Genomic DNA, 21,013 nt, shown 5'->3' with positions numbered 1-21,013 from the left:
AAAAATATCTGTAGCTTCAGGGAGGATAAATAAAAAAAAAACAAAAAAACAAAAAACGAAGGCACACCCCAGGCACATCTCTGATGATGACGAATTAGGTTTGATACAAATGAAGATGAATAGATAGCAGTCCCTAATGTAAGAATTGCATAATGAAGAACTTTATTCATTATACATTACAGTAGTTGTATTTCTAAATGGAAAGCGGTGCTCTTTATAATCCTCATGTCCTCAGTTTTACATTATTATCAACTTGTTTATAACGGTGATAGATTGATTAGTCTACCAGTAGTGCAGTATAATGTAATATAATGGTAGATGTGTCTTTTCCTTGCATGGTTTCACCACTAGATGTCAGCATCGTGCCACGGTGTCATTAACGCCACCGTGTTTGACCCGTGGTTTCACATAACGGAGTGCTGACGTCACATGTCAACACCACGCAGACGTCTCCGTCGTGGCCAATCAGCGTAGAGCCACACAGACTCTTGTAAAGATGGCGACGGTGAGGCACAGAGGAGTAAAAACTGGACACTGTACCGTTATTAAACGCCACTGGACCAGACACCGTAAAAACTGACAGGGCAGCGGGAGCGAAAGTTAATCGACCCATTAGTCAGCAGCAGCTTCCTGTTTGGTCCTGCGTGACGTCGCTGCGGTCCTGTTCGCTTTTGTTTTCGGTTAGACTTTCGATGCCTTGGATAGCTCGTTAGCTTCAAGTTGGAAAGCGAATGCTAGCCCGGGCTAGCTGTGTAGCTCCATCGGCTGCTGGGAGCTCTGTGTACGGCATTCATGGATTGATAGCCCGAGCAGTGTGAATACACAGCATGTATGTACCTATGTAAAGTTTTAATTCGTACGGGAACAGCGCCCATGGCTCGCTTGGATTAAAAACACTCGAGGAGGAATAAGGGGCACCGACATTGCGACACTGTTTGGAGTGTCGAGGCGGAGTGAGTTTGCCGTCATGTATTTTCTAACCGGCTGGCCCCGGAGGCTGCTTTGTCCGCTGAGGAGTGAAGAGGAGCCCTTCCACATCCAGCCCAGCTCCCAGAGGTTTTACTTCGCCGTGCTATCAGAGACTCAGCTCAGCATCTGGTTCAGTCGGGTAAGTGCAGTCAAACCAGCCGCAGCTTGGCTTCAGTCATGCTCACGAGCTCAGCTGTCCCGATAAAAACAATGCGTGCAGTGCTACTTTGATCCGAGCTATCATCAGTATGTTGCACACAGTATAACTTACACGATTGGCTTTGCGTCTCCAGCTTTATCCGCCATCATTTTAGTTTCAAACGCTTTGCATAACTGCGTGGCAATCTGGCTGGCTGCCCTTCATGTTTATTAAAAAGACAGATATTAAACACAGAGAGCAGCAGTGGTGTTAATGATGATGGGCGATCTGGAGATATGAGTTGGCAATCGGTGCCACCTACACACCTATTACATAGATGACAGGTGACATTGTTACGCACCAAAACAGTTTGTACATCCGTATACGTGTGCTTTCACACAGGCATGCTTGTATCGGAATGGTATTTCACGTGCGGCGTTCCTCCCATTTACTCCCTCATTCATGACAACAGCTTTTCATCCTCTCAGCCGCAGGATCTGAATCTCACCTGATGAATGCTTTGTCAGGCAGAGAGTAAATAGTGTGCACTGGTTGAGATTCTCGGGTACGTTCAGTACTTGTGGTGACATTTTTTATTTTTATCACCCTGCCTCAAAATGCCTCTCAAGTCCAAAGTTTAAGTGACTATCAGGGGAGGATTTCCAATAGTGTTCATAACTAAAACTCACTGACCACGTGTAAACTGGTGGAGTGTCTTAGGTGCAGTCTGTGCTACTGGTGATTTTTTTTCAATTTTAATCAGCCTGCCTCAAGTTCAAAGTTTAAGTTATCTTTCGCTGCAGTGTTTAATAATGTTCAAAACAAATAATCACTGACCGCATGTTGTGGTTTGTTCAGTCAGGCAGCAGCTCAACACGTAGTCAAGATCATTTAGGCTGCCAGAGTTAAATGATTATGTAAACAATTGTGTCAGCATGTCATTTGATCCCTTTATTTCCCCCCACAGCAGTATAATACACAAAAAAATATCACACTGACTTGAAAACAAAGTCGCTCTTTAACAACATCCTGTCTGCTGATCATATTATCTCTAAATGGCCTCCATCTGAAGGCCAGTTTGGACGTACACTATTTTTCTGTTTATTATGACGGTCTTTTTAACAATAGGATCGCTTTTTATAGGAAGTCTTGAGCCAAGGCCTTTACCAGAGTCATGAATTTAACTGATATGACTTCCCATAAGAGAGTATTGTGCTGAAACTGGTTCTGTAACTAAAACTTGAATCCTTCAAAGCACTGTCACATCCAAAACTGCGGCTGAATTGATTCCAGTATGGCTCTGGATGTTGCTTGCCGATTTATTTAACCAGGAAGTTTCACTGAGACTGAAAATATCTTTTACAAGAGAGTCCTGGCTAAGGTAGCAGCCAATCAAAACACATTTAAAATGCAACAAATACAACATATGATACAAAAATCCACAATGAAATTATTCACTATTCACATATAGTGACCTCTCAAGAAAAACAAGCACAGGTCTCTATCATCACATTCTTTATGATGCCTTTAAATTCAATAAAGTGTTTCTAATTTACATTTTTTGAAGATTGTTCCATGTCCAAGGTGCATAGTAAGAGAATGCAGTTTTCCCAATATCTGTTAAAACCCAGCGTATATTAAAAAGCAACCACTTAGAGATGCGTAGCTGGTCACTGCTATAGCTGAGACACACAGAAAGGTGCAGAGGTAGGCGGGAAGTTTGCCCAGTTGCTTTATATATTGCTTTATAGATAAAAAATATACCAGTGCTGTTGTCTGCGAGTGGTCAGTGATGTCCAACTCACCAAGTCATAAAGAATACAGTGATGAGTAAGTGACTTTGTAAGCCAGGGGACTTGTGATGTATAGGAAATGATCAGCAGCACTGTAAGCCAGTGGACTGCAGGGTTGGAAATGAACTTTTTTGTCCCCCTGCCACTGTGGCAGATGAATTCCAAAATCTATCAGCTAATCAATAGATTATCATTTTTCAGGCTTGTGGGTAAAGCAAATCTAGCAGACACTTGCATATTTTACCAGCATTTGGCTGGTGGCTGGTGCTAATTTCCAACCCTGGTGGACTGTCAAAGAGATGAATGCTTCACTGGTTATCTTTCCTCTTTCTTTTCTCCTGTAGGAGGGAACAACTGTTTCTATAACAATGGAACAAATCATCAACAAGTTGACTCAAACTTTAAAAAGTAGCACTTACTGACTAGAAATGTGAAAAAGAGCAGTGGAACAATTCAGTACAGAAAATGATTTTGATTATTTGTAGTCAGTATTTGGATAGAAGCTGTCGGCTGACAGGCAGTGAGGCGAGGTGCGAGACTGTGGCGGCTACCACTGATTCTATTTTCACCACTGTCTATATTTATTAATTTGCTCATTAGATATTTTAGCTTCGCGAGAAAGAATGACCTATGGTCTCGGTGTGGCTGTCATGCCATTCATTAACAGGGAACTTCAGTACGGAGAAATAATCAAGTTAAAAATTTTGTGTAGTGCAGAATGGCTCCTGAAATATTTTCAGCACCGGAATACCATTCATAGCCCTGTGCACTCCCGTCCTCATTAGCTTGAATTCATCAGATTCTGCCAGGCTGATATGGAGAGGGGCTATTTGATTGGATAACATGCAGTTGAGCACATTGTTTAAAGCGGTCTGTTTTCCACACAGCTTTGTATATTATTGAGGTGTAGCAACAATGGATCAGGGTCACTGTTTATTTCCTGAGGCCCACACAGGATATGACCATGTTTTCCTTCCCCTCTTTCTTAAGACCTTTGCCTGCCTGTGAGTATCAATGAGGCGTCCAGGAAGAGAATCATGTCAGGAATGTTGATCGGAGCAACTTCTTCCTCGCACCTTTCACATCTGCTCTATCCATCATTTCATCTCAGTGCATTATGTAGCCCAAGTCTGCACACAGGGATGCAGTGGAGGGTTTTGTTCACACAATTTTCTCAAGTAATATATTTTCTTTAGCTTTTTGCTCAGGTTATTTGGTGAATCAAAGTGATTATAAATCTGCCGTTTCCCCTCCCAGCTCTCTCGCCCCTGTTGTTCTCAGCCATCGTTTTGCCACCAAGTCTATCCTCCTTAATCCCATCTATCCTCGACCTCGGCCAGTGCAGCCTGAGCCCGAGTAGTTCAGTCGAGGCGCTGTCATTTAATCCGTGTAGCCGGTAGCTTAGCCTTGTAGTCGTTCTGTTCTGTCGCCCTGCCACGGCTGCGTGGGAGCTCAAGATATCTAGGAATAGAGAGATGGAGTTTGATGGTGTGGTGGCGCTGTTATGCTGTAGTAGCACCGTAGTTGGCGCTGGGTGCCTGCGAAAATTAGCAACATTGTGTGTGTGTGTGTGTGTGTGTGTGTGTGTGCGCGTGCGCATGTTTGGTTGCACGTACTGTAATTGCGTGTGTAATTATTTACACTCCCCTGGGATTTCTTCAGTTACACCAGCTGACTGCATGTAATTGTGGTGGAGCATGGGAAATGGCAATGCGGGAGAAACACATGAGTTTGAGCCACGACTACCAGACAAACCATTTCAGTTTTAGCTCAGTTGAATTTATGCAGGCTGGTTGTTTATTCGGGATGTTGGCATGCAAACTCAGGTCCTTCAGTGTTTTTTTTTGTTGGCAGGTGTGTTAGGGGGCAACACACCTGCCAACGCCAATGTTATTGATGGATGATAAGAGTTTTTTCCCTCAATCTTATTTATACCTTTAATGCAGATCAAGTTTGATGTATTTGTGTTGCAGAGACTGATCCTAAAATACTGTCAACAAGCGTTGGTTTGAATTTAATGACTGTAGAAATGATAAATTAACATAGTGGAGGAAGGGCTGACTCAGTGGAGTGAATGTGAGTGGTTTTCAGGTAGAGGGCAATGACCAAAGAATCTCAGACAGACTTTGGTACAGTTAGGCTAACTATTTGTGCAGCTGCAAAGAAGGAGTTGAATGGGTTTGTAATATATCATCCATAAGCAAACATATACAGTATGTCTGAGTTCATTTTTGTACCAGAGGACCTTTTTGTGTAAATATTTAAAAATCTTTATAAACCGTTATCACATCAATCGATAAAGGAAACACATCATTTTAGCAGATACTTTGTGTATGTGTTAGGAACATTTCGACAGTTTATCAGATGTTAAATTAATGGTAAAAATCATAATTTGAACCTCATTCACCTTGTTTAATTTCAAATTCAGTGTACTGGCGTACAAACAAGGCTACCTTAAAGGTGATCTTTCCTTTAATTTACCAAACGCATAATGAGATTGTTCAGATTATAATCTAATATCATTGCAATTACTAATGAGGAGAGAGGGTTCTCCTTCTGTTTCCCACGCAGCAAGCTTCACCAGTGCAGGTATCATTGGCATTATTAAGATTTCATGCCACGAAAGGCACACTATCGCGTCGACATACTTAAAACCCGCTCTCTCATTACGGCGACTGGGTACGAGGTCTAATGTTGCATAGCTGGAATTACATGAGATCGTCCCCTGCTTTTGTTACCTGATCATTCAGTGTTCTGTCCTGGTTTACCTGTAATGTCAAAGACTGTTACATGTCTGAAAACTCAATCAGTATTAATTCATCTTCAGTAGTAATGTGTGATATTAAAAATTGGATTAAGTAAAATTATAAAGGTCTATAACACAAATGAACCATGGATTATCTGCAGGGGTTTCCACTGGTTGTTGAATAATGCCAACGACCCATGAATAAGGCTTTGCTAGGTGTTGAGGCCAGTGCTCCTCTTCAGAGACACCTGTTGACAGCCGTTGGTTGAAGTTACACATTTATAAATCATAAGTCACTCATTGATTCTTATTTGACTGCAGATGAATACACTGTGGCTTTATATTAGGGGATTGGAACGAACTGGTAGCGATGATTGTTATCCAGGCAAATATCTGATGTAGTGATTCAGGGGTAGAGGCAACTTAAGGGCAACTGCTTCAGGCGAAGTCTGTCTGTGTATGCGGGCTCATCTTTCTATCAGGGTTGCATGGTGTAAACAGTAGCCTGGCCTGAACATGTTTTTGATTGCTGGGCTGAAAGATATTTTTCAGAATAGATGTGCCTCACAAGGTGAAATAACAATTTAGCAGGTATCGCAGTCATGCTGTTCTTTCAGGGGAGACTTTTATCTGTGTTGCTCCTTTGCCAAAGAACCAGTGTTTGAGGCAATGAGATGAGTGGTAACGAGTCCCCTTAGAGCACACTAGTTGGTAAACACAGATACCACCGCCAGCCAGTGCTGCATTTCTTTAAGGTTTCTTTTCAGATTGCTCCAGCAGTCTCATTAGGACATGGAACTCCAATGTCTCATTAGGACATTGATTTTAGTTGTATTTTGGTTTTAATTTAAGTTACAGTTTAAGTAAGAGCCTCAAGAAATGTATTAACCACTTGCCATAAATCACACTTACATTCAGACCTAGATTAGATTAGATTCAAACCTTATTAACTTTGTTTGTTATGTGTGGATGAAAGGGCCAGACTTTCATATCAGTCTACAGGCATTTTTGGCAGTAACAGTATACATTCTGATGTGGATGTTGTTTTTGTTATTATATGTATGGAGCAGTCAGATGTATGTGACTTGTGGTATGTTTAAAGTGCTCATTTTCTTTTCCATATCCCTGTTCTCCACCCACAGCCCAGTGTTTTGATAGTCAGCTATATCGAGTCTGCAAAGGCGGCTGCCCAGTTTGGCTTCTACCAGAAGGCAGAATGGAAACCAGACGACTCCATGATAGCTGTGGCAGTAAGTACACTACCTCACCGTCTCATCTCGGATTTGCAGTTTGATTGACGCCTTCTGCTCCATGTCAAAACACAAACAACACGTATGTGCCCATGTAAAAGCCTTCAGTTTTACTTTAATCAGTTTTAGATACTCGTTTGTTTATTTATCATCTATTAAATACCTATCATCTATTCAATAGTTTGATGGCTGCTGGACTAAGGACACAATCAAAATTTTAATTTCTCGCTGTTGTACATGCAAGGTATACATGTGTATATAGATATCTGTCCACTGAATATCAGGCTACTTGCAAATGTCTTTTACAAATTTGATAATGGCACACGGATCTGGAAGTCACCATTTGTCAAAGTCAATTTGTTCAGGTAGCATTTGTAATTTTTGGTGTTTAATGCCTTCACATAGCTTGACAAGCTATTGCGCTCCACCACACTTCTGTTGCACCCATACATATGTCATCATTGTTTTCAAACCTTAAAACTGTCTCTTCCTCTCTCCTCCATTTTGTTTTATTTCTACTTTCAGTAACTGTGATTTCCTCTTATCACTTTATAACCACGTTGAGTTGTTGCATATAGAGTTTTTCTCAGTGGGTAGACGAAGCTTCAGTAATCGATCACTGACGATAGGATTTTATTGGGATCCTTCTGTTATAGGAAACCACGGAAGCAGCTTCTCCGTAACTGCAGTGCATCACAGTAGATTGAGCATGACCAATGCTGGAAAGAGAAAAATGAAAGTGTGGTTGCACTTCACTAAACAGCAGAGTTTGTCCTATTTTTGCTGTTATGCCGAGCTCCAGATACAAGGAAGGTATTCCCGTGGCAGTGAGAGCGGAACTGAAACAGGCTCCCTGAGCTCTCTACGTCATGTAACAACTTCACTTTCAATCACAGCGAGCAACAGTGTGACATGAGTGTGAAGCTGCAGTTTTTAGGTGCTATGAAATAACTGTAAAGGCAGTGGAGTAAATGTTGGCCATAGGAGCTGACTGTTCATGAACACAAGGTACAGTGGACATCTGTGTGAGCAGCAGTTTAATATGATTTCTTGGCACCTGCTGTGTGTTTTGATTATTCGGTACATGTGTTCATTGAGGAACTAGTCAAAAGTGTTTCATTCATTTTACTCCAGGTTTTTCCCTCAGTCATCATAGTTTATGATTTCACTGCCAATTTCAGATGTGCAAAAAAGAATATATGTATGTATTTGTGTGATTCCTGAGGCTAGACACGCTTTGACTTGCACAGTTGTCACTTCAGGTGTACATCTTGCAAAAGTCCGCAAGTAGCCCCAGGCTTAATTTTACTAGAGAAGACTGGCCACTTACAAAACAATTTAAGCTTCACATGTGGTGCTTTAGGCAAATAAGGCAGTACTTGAAAGTATACTTCTGGCTTTTGAAGTTATTACCTGCCACAGAACTGTGACTGACGAGGTAGTCAAGGTTAATTTAAAGGTACAGTTCACCCCAAAATCAAAAATACATATTTTTCCTCTTTCCTATATTGCTGTTTATCAGTCTAGCTTGTTTTGGTGTGAGTTGCAGAGTGTTAGAGATATCGGGCTTCTCTAGAAAATAATGGAACTATACTCGTTTTTTTGTGCTCACAGCGCTGAAAAAACAAAATTTAAAAAATCAACAGCAATGTATCTTTCAAGAAATCATGACCTAGTTACTCAAGATAATCCACAGACCATGTTCTGAGCAGTTTCATGTAGGAACTATTTTCTCTCTACCAAACTACACCAACCAACCGTATCACAGAGTGGAAAGTGTGTGCATCTATTCATAGACAAGAGACTTGTGCACATGACAGATGTAAACATTATAAGCGTCCTACTTAGCTGAACTGTAACATTGGCTAGCTCAGTGGTGCTAGGTGAGCTAGCAGTAGATGCACACTTCCTTCTCCGCGTTGATGTGGTTGGTGGGTGTTGCTCGGTAGAAAGAAAATAGTTCCTACATGAAACTGCTCACAACAAGGTCTGTGGATTATCTTGAATAACCAGTTCATGATTTCTGGAAAGAGACACTGCTGTTGTTGAGTTTTTAAAATGTATTTTTTTGGTGCTTTGAGCACCACAAGCCAAGTGCCATCTAGTTCCATTATATTTGTGAGGAGGCAGACATCTCTTTGGCTGATATCGCCAACACTCAGTGTCATGATAAAAGGGTTTAGGGTTTACACAGAAAATTTACGTTAAAAGCAGGGACCACAAAAACAAACTAAAGAGGTGATGAGGTGTGTTCATCAGTAGAATCAGTGGTGAAGGTGCGTGTCTGCATGAGTGCTGCATGTAGGGTGAGGTGTTGGAAGTGTGAAAGTAAAAATGTGTTGAGGAAAGAGAGCGTCTCAGTCAGAGTGACAGGGTTTTACAGCCTGAGAGCACCGGCCCTGGTGGTCATACTCAGCAACTCACACCAAAACAGTTTAGACTGATAAACAGCACTTCAGATAAGAGAAAATATGACGTACTGTTAATTTTGAGGTGAACTTCACCTTTAACTTTTAGAGGCTCAACATGCTGCCACAAGAAGAGAGCACGATGGAGGGAGGGGATGAGGAGGATTAAATTAAAAGGGTTCAACAGTGACATCCTGAAATGGCAGCAAATTTGTAGCAGATAAATCAATAAAGGTCACAGAGCAAACTGGCCTTTAACATTTTGAGATAACATTTGAATGCTTCAGATACACTTTGCTCCCTGTCTGAAGTCTTGTCATACTTTGTCCTGTGCTGATCATGGTACTTTCTATTTGACTGTGAGTCAATCAACTCAAAGTGAAACAGTAGCTCTCTATCCAACTCTGTTCACATATCAGCTTTAATTTAACTTTACGATCAAAGTCGGCAGATAACCTCTTTTGGTGCCTCTGCCCTTGAACCCTGACCTCATTCTTAACAGGTCAGGCTTGTGGCCGAGCACTATACTGGGAGTAGATTACATCAGTCTGAAAGGATCTAGCCACCTCAGCTCTTTTGGGAGATGGAGAGGCCCTCATTTTTTGTGTGCTTTGCGAATCAATACAAAATAACCCGAAAGCTGAACTTGGGGATGATACACAGCCTCTGTCAGCCTGTTTTTTTCTGTTTAAGTAATCATGAAATATCTCCCCGAGGATCTTCCTTCCTGTCATTATAGCCCTGCCTTGTGTAAACTCCCCAGAAGGACCTACAATCAAAAAATATGCAAATTATCAGCCCACAAAGCTTAAAAGATGTAATTTTAAAAATTCATACTCATTTCCATGGAGATGAAATGTTCTCGCCAGCATGTTGCTGCATGTAAGCCCACACAAGCTTACTGATGTTAGCTTAGCCAGACCTTTCCTCCACTGTCACGCCTCCATTCGGATCATCACATCACTTCTCTGACCATATCTATCACTCTTCAAAATCTAAAACATGAAATTTAGATATTGTTCATGATTAAGTTTACGTAAACCTGCTGTAAAATAAGCAGCTGTCAGTTTTTTGGCCTTTTTTTCTCCAGCACTGCAAATCAACACACCTACACTGCTTTGAAGCAAAAAGCACCACCATCCATCTTATATTCTGACAGCTGCACTGGCCTTGTTGTGTCCACAATTTACAACACAGGCTCCACTGAGGCCAAAGCAAACTAGGTATAATTTGCACATAATATGGCCTTGTTGAGAGAGAGACAGCAGGTTCCTGATACCTTCAGGGAGCAGAGTGTCCCTGAAGGCAGCAGAGTACATCACGGCTGGATTTATTAGCTGCTGTTATTTATTTTCAGGATTGAATGCAAATCATTCTCATCAAGTGTAATCCTTGATAACGAGCCTCATCTGTGTTGAGCTAATGTCTTAACACAAACTGCGGGTTCCAAGAGGGAGCAGACGGATAATGCATCTGCCGTGTCAAACAAATCGAAGCAGACAAAGAAGCGGTGGCGGAGTCAGATTGTTTATTTTCGGATGTTCATGTAAATAAATGGAAAGCTTATGAGGATAAGTGTGTGACAGAAGCACAAATTCAGTTGGCAGGTGCTGCTTGTGGTCTCATGGCATTGTTTATGTCTCTCGTAATGATTGTCATCTAGTTTCAGTGTTCACCTGAAACAAAAGGAAAAAAAAAATGCACCACACTCCACCTTTTTGCAAAATTGTGACAACTGTACTTCAAGCAACATCAGCCGCTGACATTCTCTGCTCTTTCTACCATTACTCATGATTGTTAGTCGAGCGCACTGCAGCTAAGATAGCTGTGTGAGGGAAGTGTCTCATTGAGTAATCTCACACAAGGCAAGCGCCCGAGTCAGCAGGTGACTCAATCGGCTTCCAAAGGCCATGTGATTAGCAACTCACAGGACTTCTGCCAAGACCCAGGACAGAAGCACACAGCATCAAAACAAACAGCACACAGAGAATTGATTCATTAGAATCATTAGTGCTCACTGGATTGTTGTGCTGTTTTGTGTTTGTGTGTGCTTGTTGTAGCAACGCCTACAAGTGTGTGGACTCGGTGAGCTGCCTGGGGGACAAAAGTACGACTGAACATTAGAAAGTTTAACTTTCAGTGTAACCAAACAACAAATGAACACAGCTCCCTCAGAGTGAGCATTTGTGTTAAACAGTCAGGAAATATCATTTAGGCAGTGTAAGCTAGAACAGAAACCCAGCCATGATTGATAACATAACTAATGCTGGGTTTTCCTCACCAAATAATCATGTCTATCTAATTAGTGGGGTATTCAGTCTCAAGCAATGCTGGGTATGATGTTGCAGTCATCCACATATTGCAGGACCAGGATATTTCCTGTGCAAATGTTTATGTTCTGCGGCCTAGTAATTTCTCCATGGACAAGCCATATTTGGTTTCTTTTTGTATGTACACTGCATTCACATGGAGGCAGGCAGACGGTGGACGGCAAACCGGATATCATTTTAGTGTTGGAGAGCAGCACGGTAATAAGAGATGAAGCTGGGGGAGGATAGCGGAAACATATAGATGTTCGAAGTTAAAATATGAAAACTTTTTGCCATCCCACGGGATGGAGTATACAGCTGGATGTTTCGTAGCACCTTCACACAAGAAGAAAATATAGGCAATGTGGATGATTACTGGACATTACTAGAATAATCATATAAAATATTGAACATAAAATAATATTATTAAATATATATTATTCCATTCTTTGTAAACAGTTTGCAGTATATCATCCTGCATGTTTTGTTTTTCCTCTTTGTGCCATCTACCGTCTGCCTGATTACATGTAAATGCAGCATTAAATGCCGTTTTGTGGGAAAACAAATAAACAGATTGATTTAAGTGTTTAAAAAAGCATTTTCCTTCATTATTTTATGTATGATCAAATCCCTCAGTCCAACCAATCCTACATCTTTTTGTAAACACTGCTCAGAAGTATTGTCAAGGACACAGGAGACTGTTTAGAAGTCAGTGTGGCAGAGAGGCGTTGATGTTTCTCCCAAAACATCACCATTTGTCCTTGACGCCATTCTGCTGAACATTCTTTATCAGGTGTTAAAGGGGCTACACACACATGCAGTGGTTTATTGTCAAATTGAATGTTACAGAGCACTTGAAGCAGAAATGTATTTCTTAAATATTTGTACTATGGTCAGGAATGTCTTCAGAGCTCCAGATTATTATCAAGACTGTTGGAAAAATAATATAGAGAGGTCTAATGGGGTCATATAGATGCTTTAACTGCCAGTTCACGTCAACAAAAAATGGCAGATTGATTTATAAAAGTGAAGACACAACATAACTTGGAGAATATTAACACGATGACCTCTTGGCCTCTTGGAGTCCGTTTTGCCCCCCCTCTTTCTCAGTCCTTCCTTTCATCCCTGCCTCACCACGAAGCCAAAGTACACATGAATGAATGCTGTGAATGTGTCTGGGAAAGCAGTAAGTCAGGCTCAGTCCCAGGCCCACCCAGCCAAACACAACAGGGAGCAGGTGGAGGAGTTAAAAATAACAGGGCACGCTCGCACACTCACTTCCTGGGCTCCTCAAACACAGAGTTCGATTCTAACTCATGACTGATGAAAAGTATTAAATGTTAATGTGGGGAGGGCTGGCTTTACCCCGTGTGTGTGTGTGAGAGAGTGCAATGTGTTCACAAAGTTCATTTATGTAGCAAAACTGTGTATTGACAGGAATAACCTCTGTCACAACCACAAACTGTGTGTCATTTGCAGTAGAAATCCCTTTTTATGCCAACAGTGTTGCAGCCCAATGTGAGCTGCAGCTCTTATTGTAATGAGGCTTTCATACTCATTATCCTTCAGTCCCCGACGATTAACTCAACTGAAATCATTTCATTTAATCAAATTTGCCCTTTGGGAAGATAGTGTTGTTTTGCCTGGTGTTTTTACTTTTCTTGTTTTTGCCACTTTCACTTCCTTTCATACAGGAAATGTTTAGGCCAAGAGCTTGTGAACTTTTAAGCAACAGTTTTGAGTGTCTGCGTACGGTTCTGTCTCAGAGCACTCAGTGGAAGTCAGCTCATAATGAATACACCTCACTTGAGACTGCTCTTCTCATCCCAGTGACTAATAGTTGTATATCTAAAGTTGTTGCGTTTTCAGACTTCCTGAAAACGCAATTGACTCGAACATCTGGGTAAAAGGAACAAGTTATCCGGAGTTTAATATGTAATGTTGCAACAAGATTTTTTTTTGGCATTTCTGCTTTTTATTTAGCTGGTATAGAGAGAAATAGAGAGACAAGAAAGGCAGGGGAGAAAGAGGGGACAAAAGGCTGCTGGCTGCTGCAGTGACGACTTGGCTTTGATGGTATGCACACTACCTGGTGATCTACCAGGTTTGTAAGCCGCTTCAATTTTTCATCTATCTGTTACTAAAACTGTAAAGAGAAGGCTTCTGGAACGGCGCCTTGGGTAAAAAAATATAACACTATATTCTACAGAAAGAAGATGAAAACGTCTTTTGTACCCAAGAAATGACAGCGGCTTAAGCAGAGGCTGTTGTCCACTCAGAAAGTATTGAGAGAGAATAATAATATGCACATCATATAGGTGCAAGACTATCAAAAAACAGCATATATGTGTGGAAAAAAGTGACACCTGCCCACTATTTCATGCCACAGAGGTTTAATAAGGACAATGTTTCGATCCCTCTTGGATCAGTCAGAACATATTGCCACAAAGTTGCTTTAATGTATAAGATTGAAAGGGATAATGTAGGCAAAAATGGAACATAGTATAATAAGTATATTTTCTTTACTTTATAATCACCTGAAAATAAGAATCGTGTTTTTTATTACTTTAGAGTGAGCTATGTGTTTCTACACAGGAAGTGGGTCCTTGCCATGTTCACTGCCATGTTTCTACAGTAGCCCAGAACAGACAAACCAAACACTGGCTCTAGATTGGGTCATTCCCATTTTCACATTTTCATAACAGCCAACATAGTTAGAAGAAATTAGAATCTGCAATAAGCAGCATCAGAAAAACTCTAATTTGTAACGTGAAACTGCTTTATTAAATGTTTTTATCGGTTTTAATCACCTGTGGTCTCATTTATAAACATTGAGTACACGCAAAATGAGCACTTAAGGAGCCGTACGCCATTTCCCACACAAAAGTTCTGATCTATTAAAACAGACTTGATGGGGGAAATTTGGACCCATGCTTACAAACATTTTGGAGATGGAAAATTGGCAATGCATATGGTGAGGAGGAAGCCTAATTGTAGAAATTGTTGAATATTTTTTGGTGCGTGCCATTTTCAGCTTTTGTCTGTACATACATTTTTAGTATGGATCCTACACACTGTTTTATAAGTGAGATCCCCGGTCCATTTGTTTTGGAGAGGAAAATACGTCTGCAGAATAATGAATTAAAGGTAATCTTAACCAGGCAAAGTTCAGCTAGTTGCATTCTGCAATCCTCACAGCTAGACACCACCAAAATCCCTAAATCTGACACACTTAATTAACCTTTAAAGTCCCAATGAAATGGGTGTTAGAGTGTCTTAAGATTCTGTGCTATGACGTAGTTCCCATTGAAACAGAATACTATAGCACTGTACAGTTACAATAGGGGTTTTAATCAAATCCTTTGCATTTGATTGGACTGCTATAAAGTGGGTGGGCTTAGAGTTTAGTGCAATTTGGAGCCACAGTGGACTGGACAAGGAGGGAGAGATGAATGAATTAGATCTTCGCCATGTTGTTCTGGAAAAAAAAAAACAGACTTTTTGCACACTCATGTTCAAACCTCAAACACACATCTCCTCCTATCTTATTCCATATTGTTCTGTTAGCTCTTACAAGCCACAAAGGATGAAGTGCGGTTTTAAATGACCAGTGTGGCTAGCAAGTTGCCCAACGTGCAGGATGATTCGTCAAACATTTGAATCTTTTTTACATGAAGAGAAAAGACAGACATTGATTTAAAAAAAAAAACTCAGATTCTGATTTTACACATGTATGTATTGAGATAAACAATTGACACAGGGTCACAGGGTTTAAAGATCAAACAAGGAAAAGTAACTGCTCTCAGTCCACAGCAGACAAGCCCATAAAGTCTACTGTAGTGGGAAATAAACCAGCTGAATCCAAAAGTGGTCCCATTGTCAAAGAATAACCATGATAGGGTTGATGTATGCCTTTATATTTGTTGAGCAGGCCTGTCATTCTGTCACCCACTCACTCTCAGTCGTCATAAATTCAGTAATATAACTCAAACTGGAAAGGTTTGTGATGACATACACCCTTTTTGCACATTATATTTATGCCACAAAAGCCGTGGCATCTTAACATGTTGATAAGAAGCCAGATTTTTTCCATCCAAGCACACAAAAGGTTATGATGCCATATACACATCATGTCTGCTACGTCTATGTTGCATATTACCCGCTGGCTATGTGGTGTCTTGACAAGCTGGATTTTTTTTATCTCTTAGAAGCCATAACATTTCTCACCCTCATTAGCATTGTAGTGTAATTATAGGGTGAGCAGACTTTTAGAAGTCAGGGACTGCAGAACAATAAAGGCCAGGGTTGCCCAGGCAGTAGTCTTCTTCACTTAAACTACCAGCTGTTTCCCAGATGTTTGGCTGCTCACACACCCTGCAGACCTTGAGGCTAACGTAATCACCCTCATAAACCATGCCTAGGACTATCTTTAGCTTGTGTGTGTGTGTGTGTGTGTGTGTGTGTGTGTGTGTGTGTGTGTGTGAGAGCAAGAGTGCAGGAGAGGCGGCTAAAGCAATTGACAGAGCGAGAGGGATGGACTTTTTCGTGTGGCAGTAATCATGAAAGGATCTTCAAACAGGGGAAATACTTTATAGCATTTAGCTCCTCTTGTGTGTGTTTTGGGAACCGTCCGAGGCCAAAATGTTCCTGTTCTGTTTTTAGACTCTCACTCAGCAGCACTCAGGAAAGTGTTTTCAACCAAGATTTTTTTCTATGGCACAGATGTAGTTTCATTTACATATGAATGCATACTATAAGCTTATGTAAATATGAGCATTGCAAGTATTACGAGGTTTAAGGTAAAAAGAATAATAAACTAAGTATGCAAATATTTTACCGGCACTTTTACTTGTAATTAGTCATTGTTCAGCAGGAGTCAACAGGGTGACAGAATGTTTGAAAATAAGAAGTAGACTCAAAATTCAGAGTCAGCATTTTTCTGCTGCAGTTAATGTTTTCTGTAAACAAATGCAACCCTCAGGTTCCTGTCTTATCTCTAACACATACACACACACTCAGGATGTGGATGCAATAACAGGAGCATACCTTAAGCTCTGCAATAAACATAATTGTGCTGAGACTGCATCAGAGAGGATTTTCAACTCTGTATACTATTTAGGCTTTACTTTGTGTTGTGGCCGCCCTGGGTTAGATGTTTCTTCTCACCGTGTTCCCTCCTTGATCACATTACCTTCAGGTCTTAACTCCAGTGTATGTATCACTTCTTTACTATGTTAACGTTTTTCCTGTACTCTAATAATCTCCATCAAACATCAACTAATCTCAGTTTATTCCACATACTATTGGACCAATCAGCCTAATTTTTAGTGTGAACATTTATGAATTTATCTTCAAGGACCTCTTGTGGTTTAGGTGATTCACAATTGTTTAAAAATTTGCTCTGTGGACTGTTTTATACAGTCATAGACTGCTCAGTCTTCACGCCTTTAAACCAGCTGGTAGAAGCTGCAAGTCCTCAACCAAGTCAAGCATTTCCAAAAGCTGACATGCACAAGAAAGTTTTATCGTATTTTAAACCAGAACACTTGCAGATTAATTTTATACACAAAATGTTCTGATCCAGGAATGTTCCGCACGTTACAAGATGAAATAGCACTTGTTTTTTTCTCTATTATTTTTTGGCTTTTGCCGTTAATAGGCAGACTTAAGCGTGAAAAAGGGAGAGAGAGGGAATGACATGCAGCAAAGGTTGGCAGGGTGGAATCTAACACACAGCTGCTGCGGCAAGGACAATGCCTTTGTACATGGGATGCCCACTAAAACCAATGAGCTACTTGGCACCCCAAATAGTCCCCATTTTGTTATCTTCACCGCCATCTGGATTATAAGGAAGCCGGGAGGGACACTTCCATCAGCCACAGCTGTGCCGAGGTTTTGTTCCATCCTCCGCACGATGTCATACCACAGCGGGAGCGTTCCAGATGTGGAGCGTTGTGCCTGCCCAATTTTGTAGACTTGCAGATTTTGTAGATTTGGTAATTTTTCATGTTATGATCCACCAAAGTTAGGCATGATGCAATATGAAATAGTCCCCGTTTTTGTTATTTTTGCAGCCATTTTGATTGTAAGGGAGCTGGGACGGACAATTTCACCAGGCGTACCTTCACAGCGTGTATTGCCTAAAGTGGTCCTGATCAGCTCCGGCAGCCACCTGGCAGATAGCTACACTTTTCTAGTTAAAATTAAGAGTTTACTCTGGCTATCCACTTTTACTCTTCTGCTCCCGATGACAAGCAGGGATGATAGAGATTTATCTATCTACTGTGCATTAGGGCTGCCACTAACGATTATTTTCATCGTCAACTAATCTGTCGATTATTTCTTCGATTAGTTGACTAATCATTTCATCGAAAAATGTGTTCAAATGTTGAAAAATGGCGGTCTGTCTCGCCCAAACCCCAAAATTACGTCATCTAATGTCTTGTTTCATACTCACGCCAAAGGGTTTTAGTTCAGTGTCACGGGAGAGTGTGTAAAGCTGCCAATATCTGAACGCAAGAAGCTGCAGTAAGAGTATTTTGGGGTACTTTAATAGTACTTTTCTATGAAAAATGACTCAAACCGATTAGTCGACTTTTGGGGTACTTTAATAGTACTTTTCTATGAAAAATGACTCAAACCGATTAGTCGACTATTAAAATAGTCACCGATTATTTTAATAGTCGATTAGTCATCGATTAGTCGACTAATCGTGGCAGCCCTACTGTGCATAATTCCTTCCCTGATAGGAAAAATAAAGCATGACTGGGATGTAATGACTCATGTTAAACTCTAAGGAAGAATACTGATAAACTGGCGGAGATTGGTGATCATATATCTTCAGTCTTCTCATGCTTCAGGCAGGGCTTCCTGACAGCAGTGTACTTTCACATGTTGCAGTGATGCACACATTTGCATCTGCCATTGCAAAGTGGTGCAGCTGTTCCACAGCAGAACACATCTGACTTATTTTCACTAAGTTTTGCAGTGACAGCCACTGGCACCTAATATCTGTGAAGTGTGTGTGTGAGTGGTTGCATTTTTTTTTAAAGTGCACCTAATTTCAGGGAGCTACTGCAGATATCCACAGGCCACTGTGAGAGAGAGTGTGTTTGTGTGTGTGGACCTCCAGAGCTTGTTTAAACATGCAGAAAGGATGCCTCAGTACGCTATTACATGGTGTACAGTTTTCTGCTGACTTGCTACTTTCTCTGCGAAAACCGCTGCTTTCATTCTACTTGCAAGCCCGAACTCGAGTAGTTTCCAGTCAGCTTTTTTTCCTTCTTCATTTCTATTCGTCTGTGTCTTCACAGCAGCATTAAGTCAGTCCTTTGATGTCGGCCTCTTTCAAATGCAGCATCAAGTTGTAATAGTTGGTTTGCATAGTGTCGAAGTGCCAAGGGAAGAAGAGGAAGTGTTACGTGACAAGAGCTAAAGCCCTGTCTTAAATCCTATAATTACAGTATCATTTATTATGTGCCTCTTATATGCCAGTTATTGAGTGTGGATATGTGCCCGTAAGTTGTTATGAGAAACCAGGCCAAAGCAGGACATCATAAAATACATTTTTGCTTCTACAGCATTGCCCTTTAGTCAAACGTATACATGGCCAGGAAATCATTCAGCTGTGTTAACCAGATTTCACTTAATCCCTCACTTAGATTTATGGAGGAAACCCAGTTTATTGATTATATGACATTTTGAAAAACCAGGTCAGCATGATGTTAACATTCACCTCCAATGTAGCAGTGTTTTTTAGTGCTATGAGGAAGAGAGAGGGTAGGCCAAAATAGTGAATTGGCCACTTGAAACTGAGCTGGTCCTGGCATCACTCAGGCTCATGAGTGACCCTTGATAGTACCACCGGCTGGTTCAGGAGCTGCAGCTCTTTGTTGCCACTTCCATTTGTCATAGGACATAAAGAGAAAGCTTTTTAAACCCCCTCCTCCCATATTGAGCCACTGGATGCATTTTTCCTTTTGCATTTTAGTGCCTGTGTGTGTATTGGGCCTTGGTTGACAAAGGCCGGCGTCCTGCCTCTTCCTGCATCATTATCTCTGCATGTGTGAATGTGTCAAGAGCACCAAGAGTCCTGGAGACACGGGACATATCTCAGCTGTGGCCTTCTCTTCTCTTATCTCATCCCTTTCATCCACAGTTTTTCCACATATTTGACAAGCTGAGTTGAAGTAAACCTGATCACAGTCCCGTGAAGAGATGAATGGGTGTGTGAATGCTTTTGCGTATCTAATGTGATCAAACTACAGATGAAAGGGATGAGATGTTGATAGTGGGAGACACTGCCGAAGTTTTTCCTAGGATGCCAGATAGTTTTCTCGCCCCTCCCCCACCCATCTTTGATACTTCACTGAGATTCCCTTCCTTCTGTAATTGACATGCTTTTGAAGTACAGTAGCTGGCTAGTCACACTCACATTTCCTCTCTGAGCCCCCTGCCGGGAAAGAAGCCTGTCTGATTCTGCGAATATAGGGGCACAGTGGGGGGCTCCTGGGATTGAAGACTTGACAGGCAGGACTTCAGACGATTTGAACTTTCTTTCCATCTTATAACTGGATATATGCAGGATAGAGTATTTCTGCTGGTCTATGCACTGTTCTGCTGACGATGGTTGCCAATTAAAAACTGGTGGGGAGTAACTAAATGTAGATTTTCTCAAGAACTATACTGTAGTTAAGTAAAAGTTTTGAGGTACTTGCCATTTTGTTACTTTTATACTTGCACTCTACTGCATTTCTGAGTTCCAGTTTCACTGCACTGCATGTATTAGAGAGCTATAGATACAGATTAAGATTTAACATTAAAAACACAAGCTAAAACTTAACACACTGTCAAAATTAAACCAGTAGTAACCAGCCATTTGGCCCCTTACAAAAAAAACATCTGGTAGGATTACTGTGAGTTGTTAGGAGTTCTTCTAAAATTCTCAGATGGTTTCATTTAATAACCATCGAATGTGAATACTCCAAAAAATAAAAACACATTTATATAGCAGAACTTTCATCTTTACTCTCCCATTAATCATGTCATGACCCCTCAGGTTTATGTGGTGGCCCTCAGGAGGGGCAGCTGGACTAAACTACCTGACACATCGTAGCATCAGTTTTAGCAAGCTCATATTGTCATATAAAACAATATCACAGTAACAAGACATTTTTTGCAGAACCAGTAATGTTACTTGATGCTTTAAATAGACTTTGCTGATAATACTTATGTACTTTTACTTAAGCAAGATTTTGAATGCAGCATTTCACCTGTAATGGGATATTTTTACATTGTTATATTGGTTTTCTGCAAGGGATGAGTTTAAGTTCCATCATTGTTTCAGCCCATGAGAAAACTGAATACACTGACAATTTTGCAGCCATTTCTGTTTAATTC

The 21,013-nt window shown here is 40.9% G+C and overlaps 1 protein-coding gene across 2 annotated transcripts in view; it reads left to right on the top strand.

Annotated features, from left to right (window-relative positions):
- Positions 1 to 486: 486 nt before the first annotated feature.
- Positions 487 to 21,013, top strand: part of ric1 (RIC1 homolog, RAB6A GEF complex partner 1) — a 45,382-nt gene continuing 24,855 nt past the window's right edge. For both annotated transcript variants that reach the window (XM_050052487.1, XM_050052486.1), the window contains exons 1-2: positions 487 to 1,108; positions 6,790 to 6,897. In XM_050052487.1, the coding sequence (XP_049908444.1) occupies positions 968 to 1,108; positions 6,790 to 6,897 (249 nt within the window). In that variant the 5' untranslated portion in view covers positions 487 to 967. The remainder of the gene's footprint in view (positions 1,109 to 6,789; positions 6,898 to 21,013) is intronic.

The sequence above is a fragment of the Epinephelus moara genome, chromosome 9 (genome assembly GCF_006386435.1).
Source record: "Epinephelus moara isolate mb chromosome 9, YSFRI_EMoa_1.0, whole genome shotgun sequence".
Lineage (NCBI taxonomy): Eukaryota > Metazoa > Chordata > Actinopteri > Perciformes > Serranidae > Epinephelus > Epinephelus moara.
Note: the sequence above shows the minus strand (reverse complement) of the source record. Positions and strands in the feature narration are given on the sequence as shown.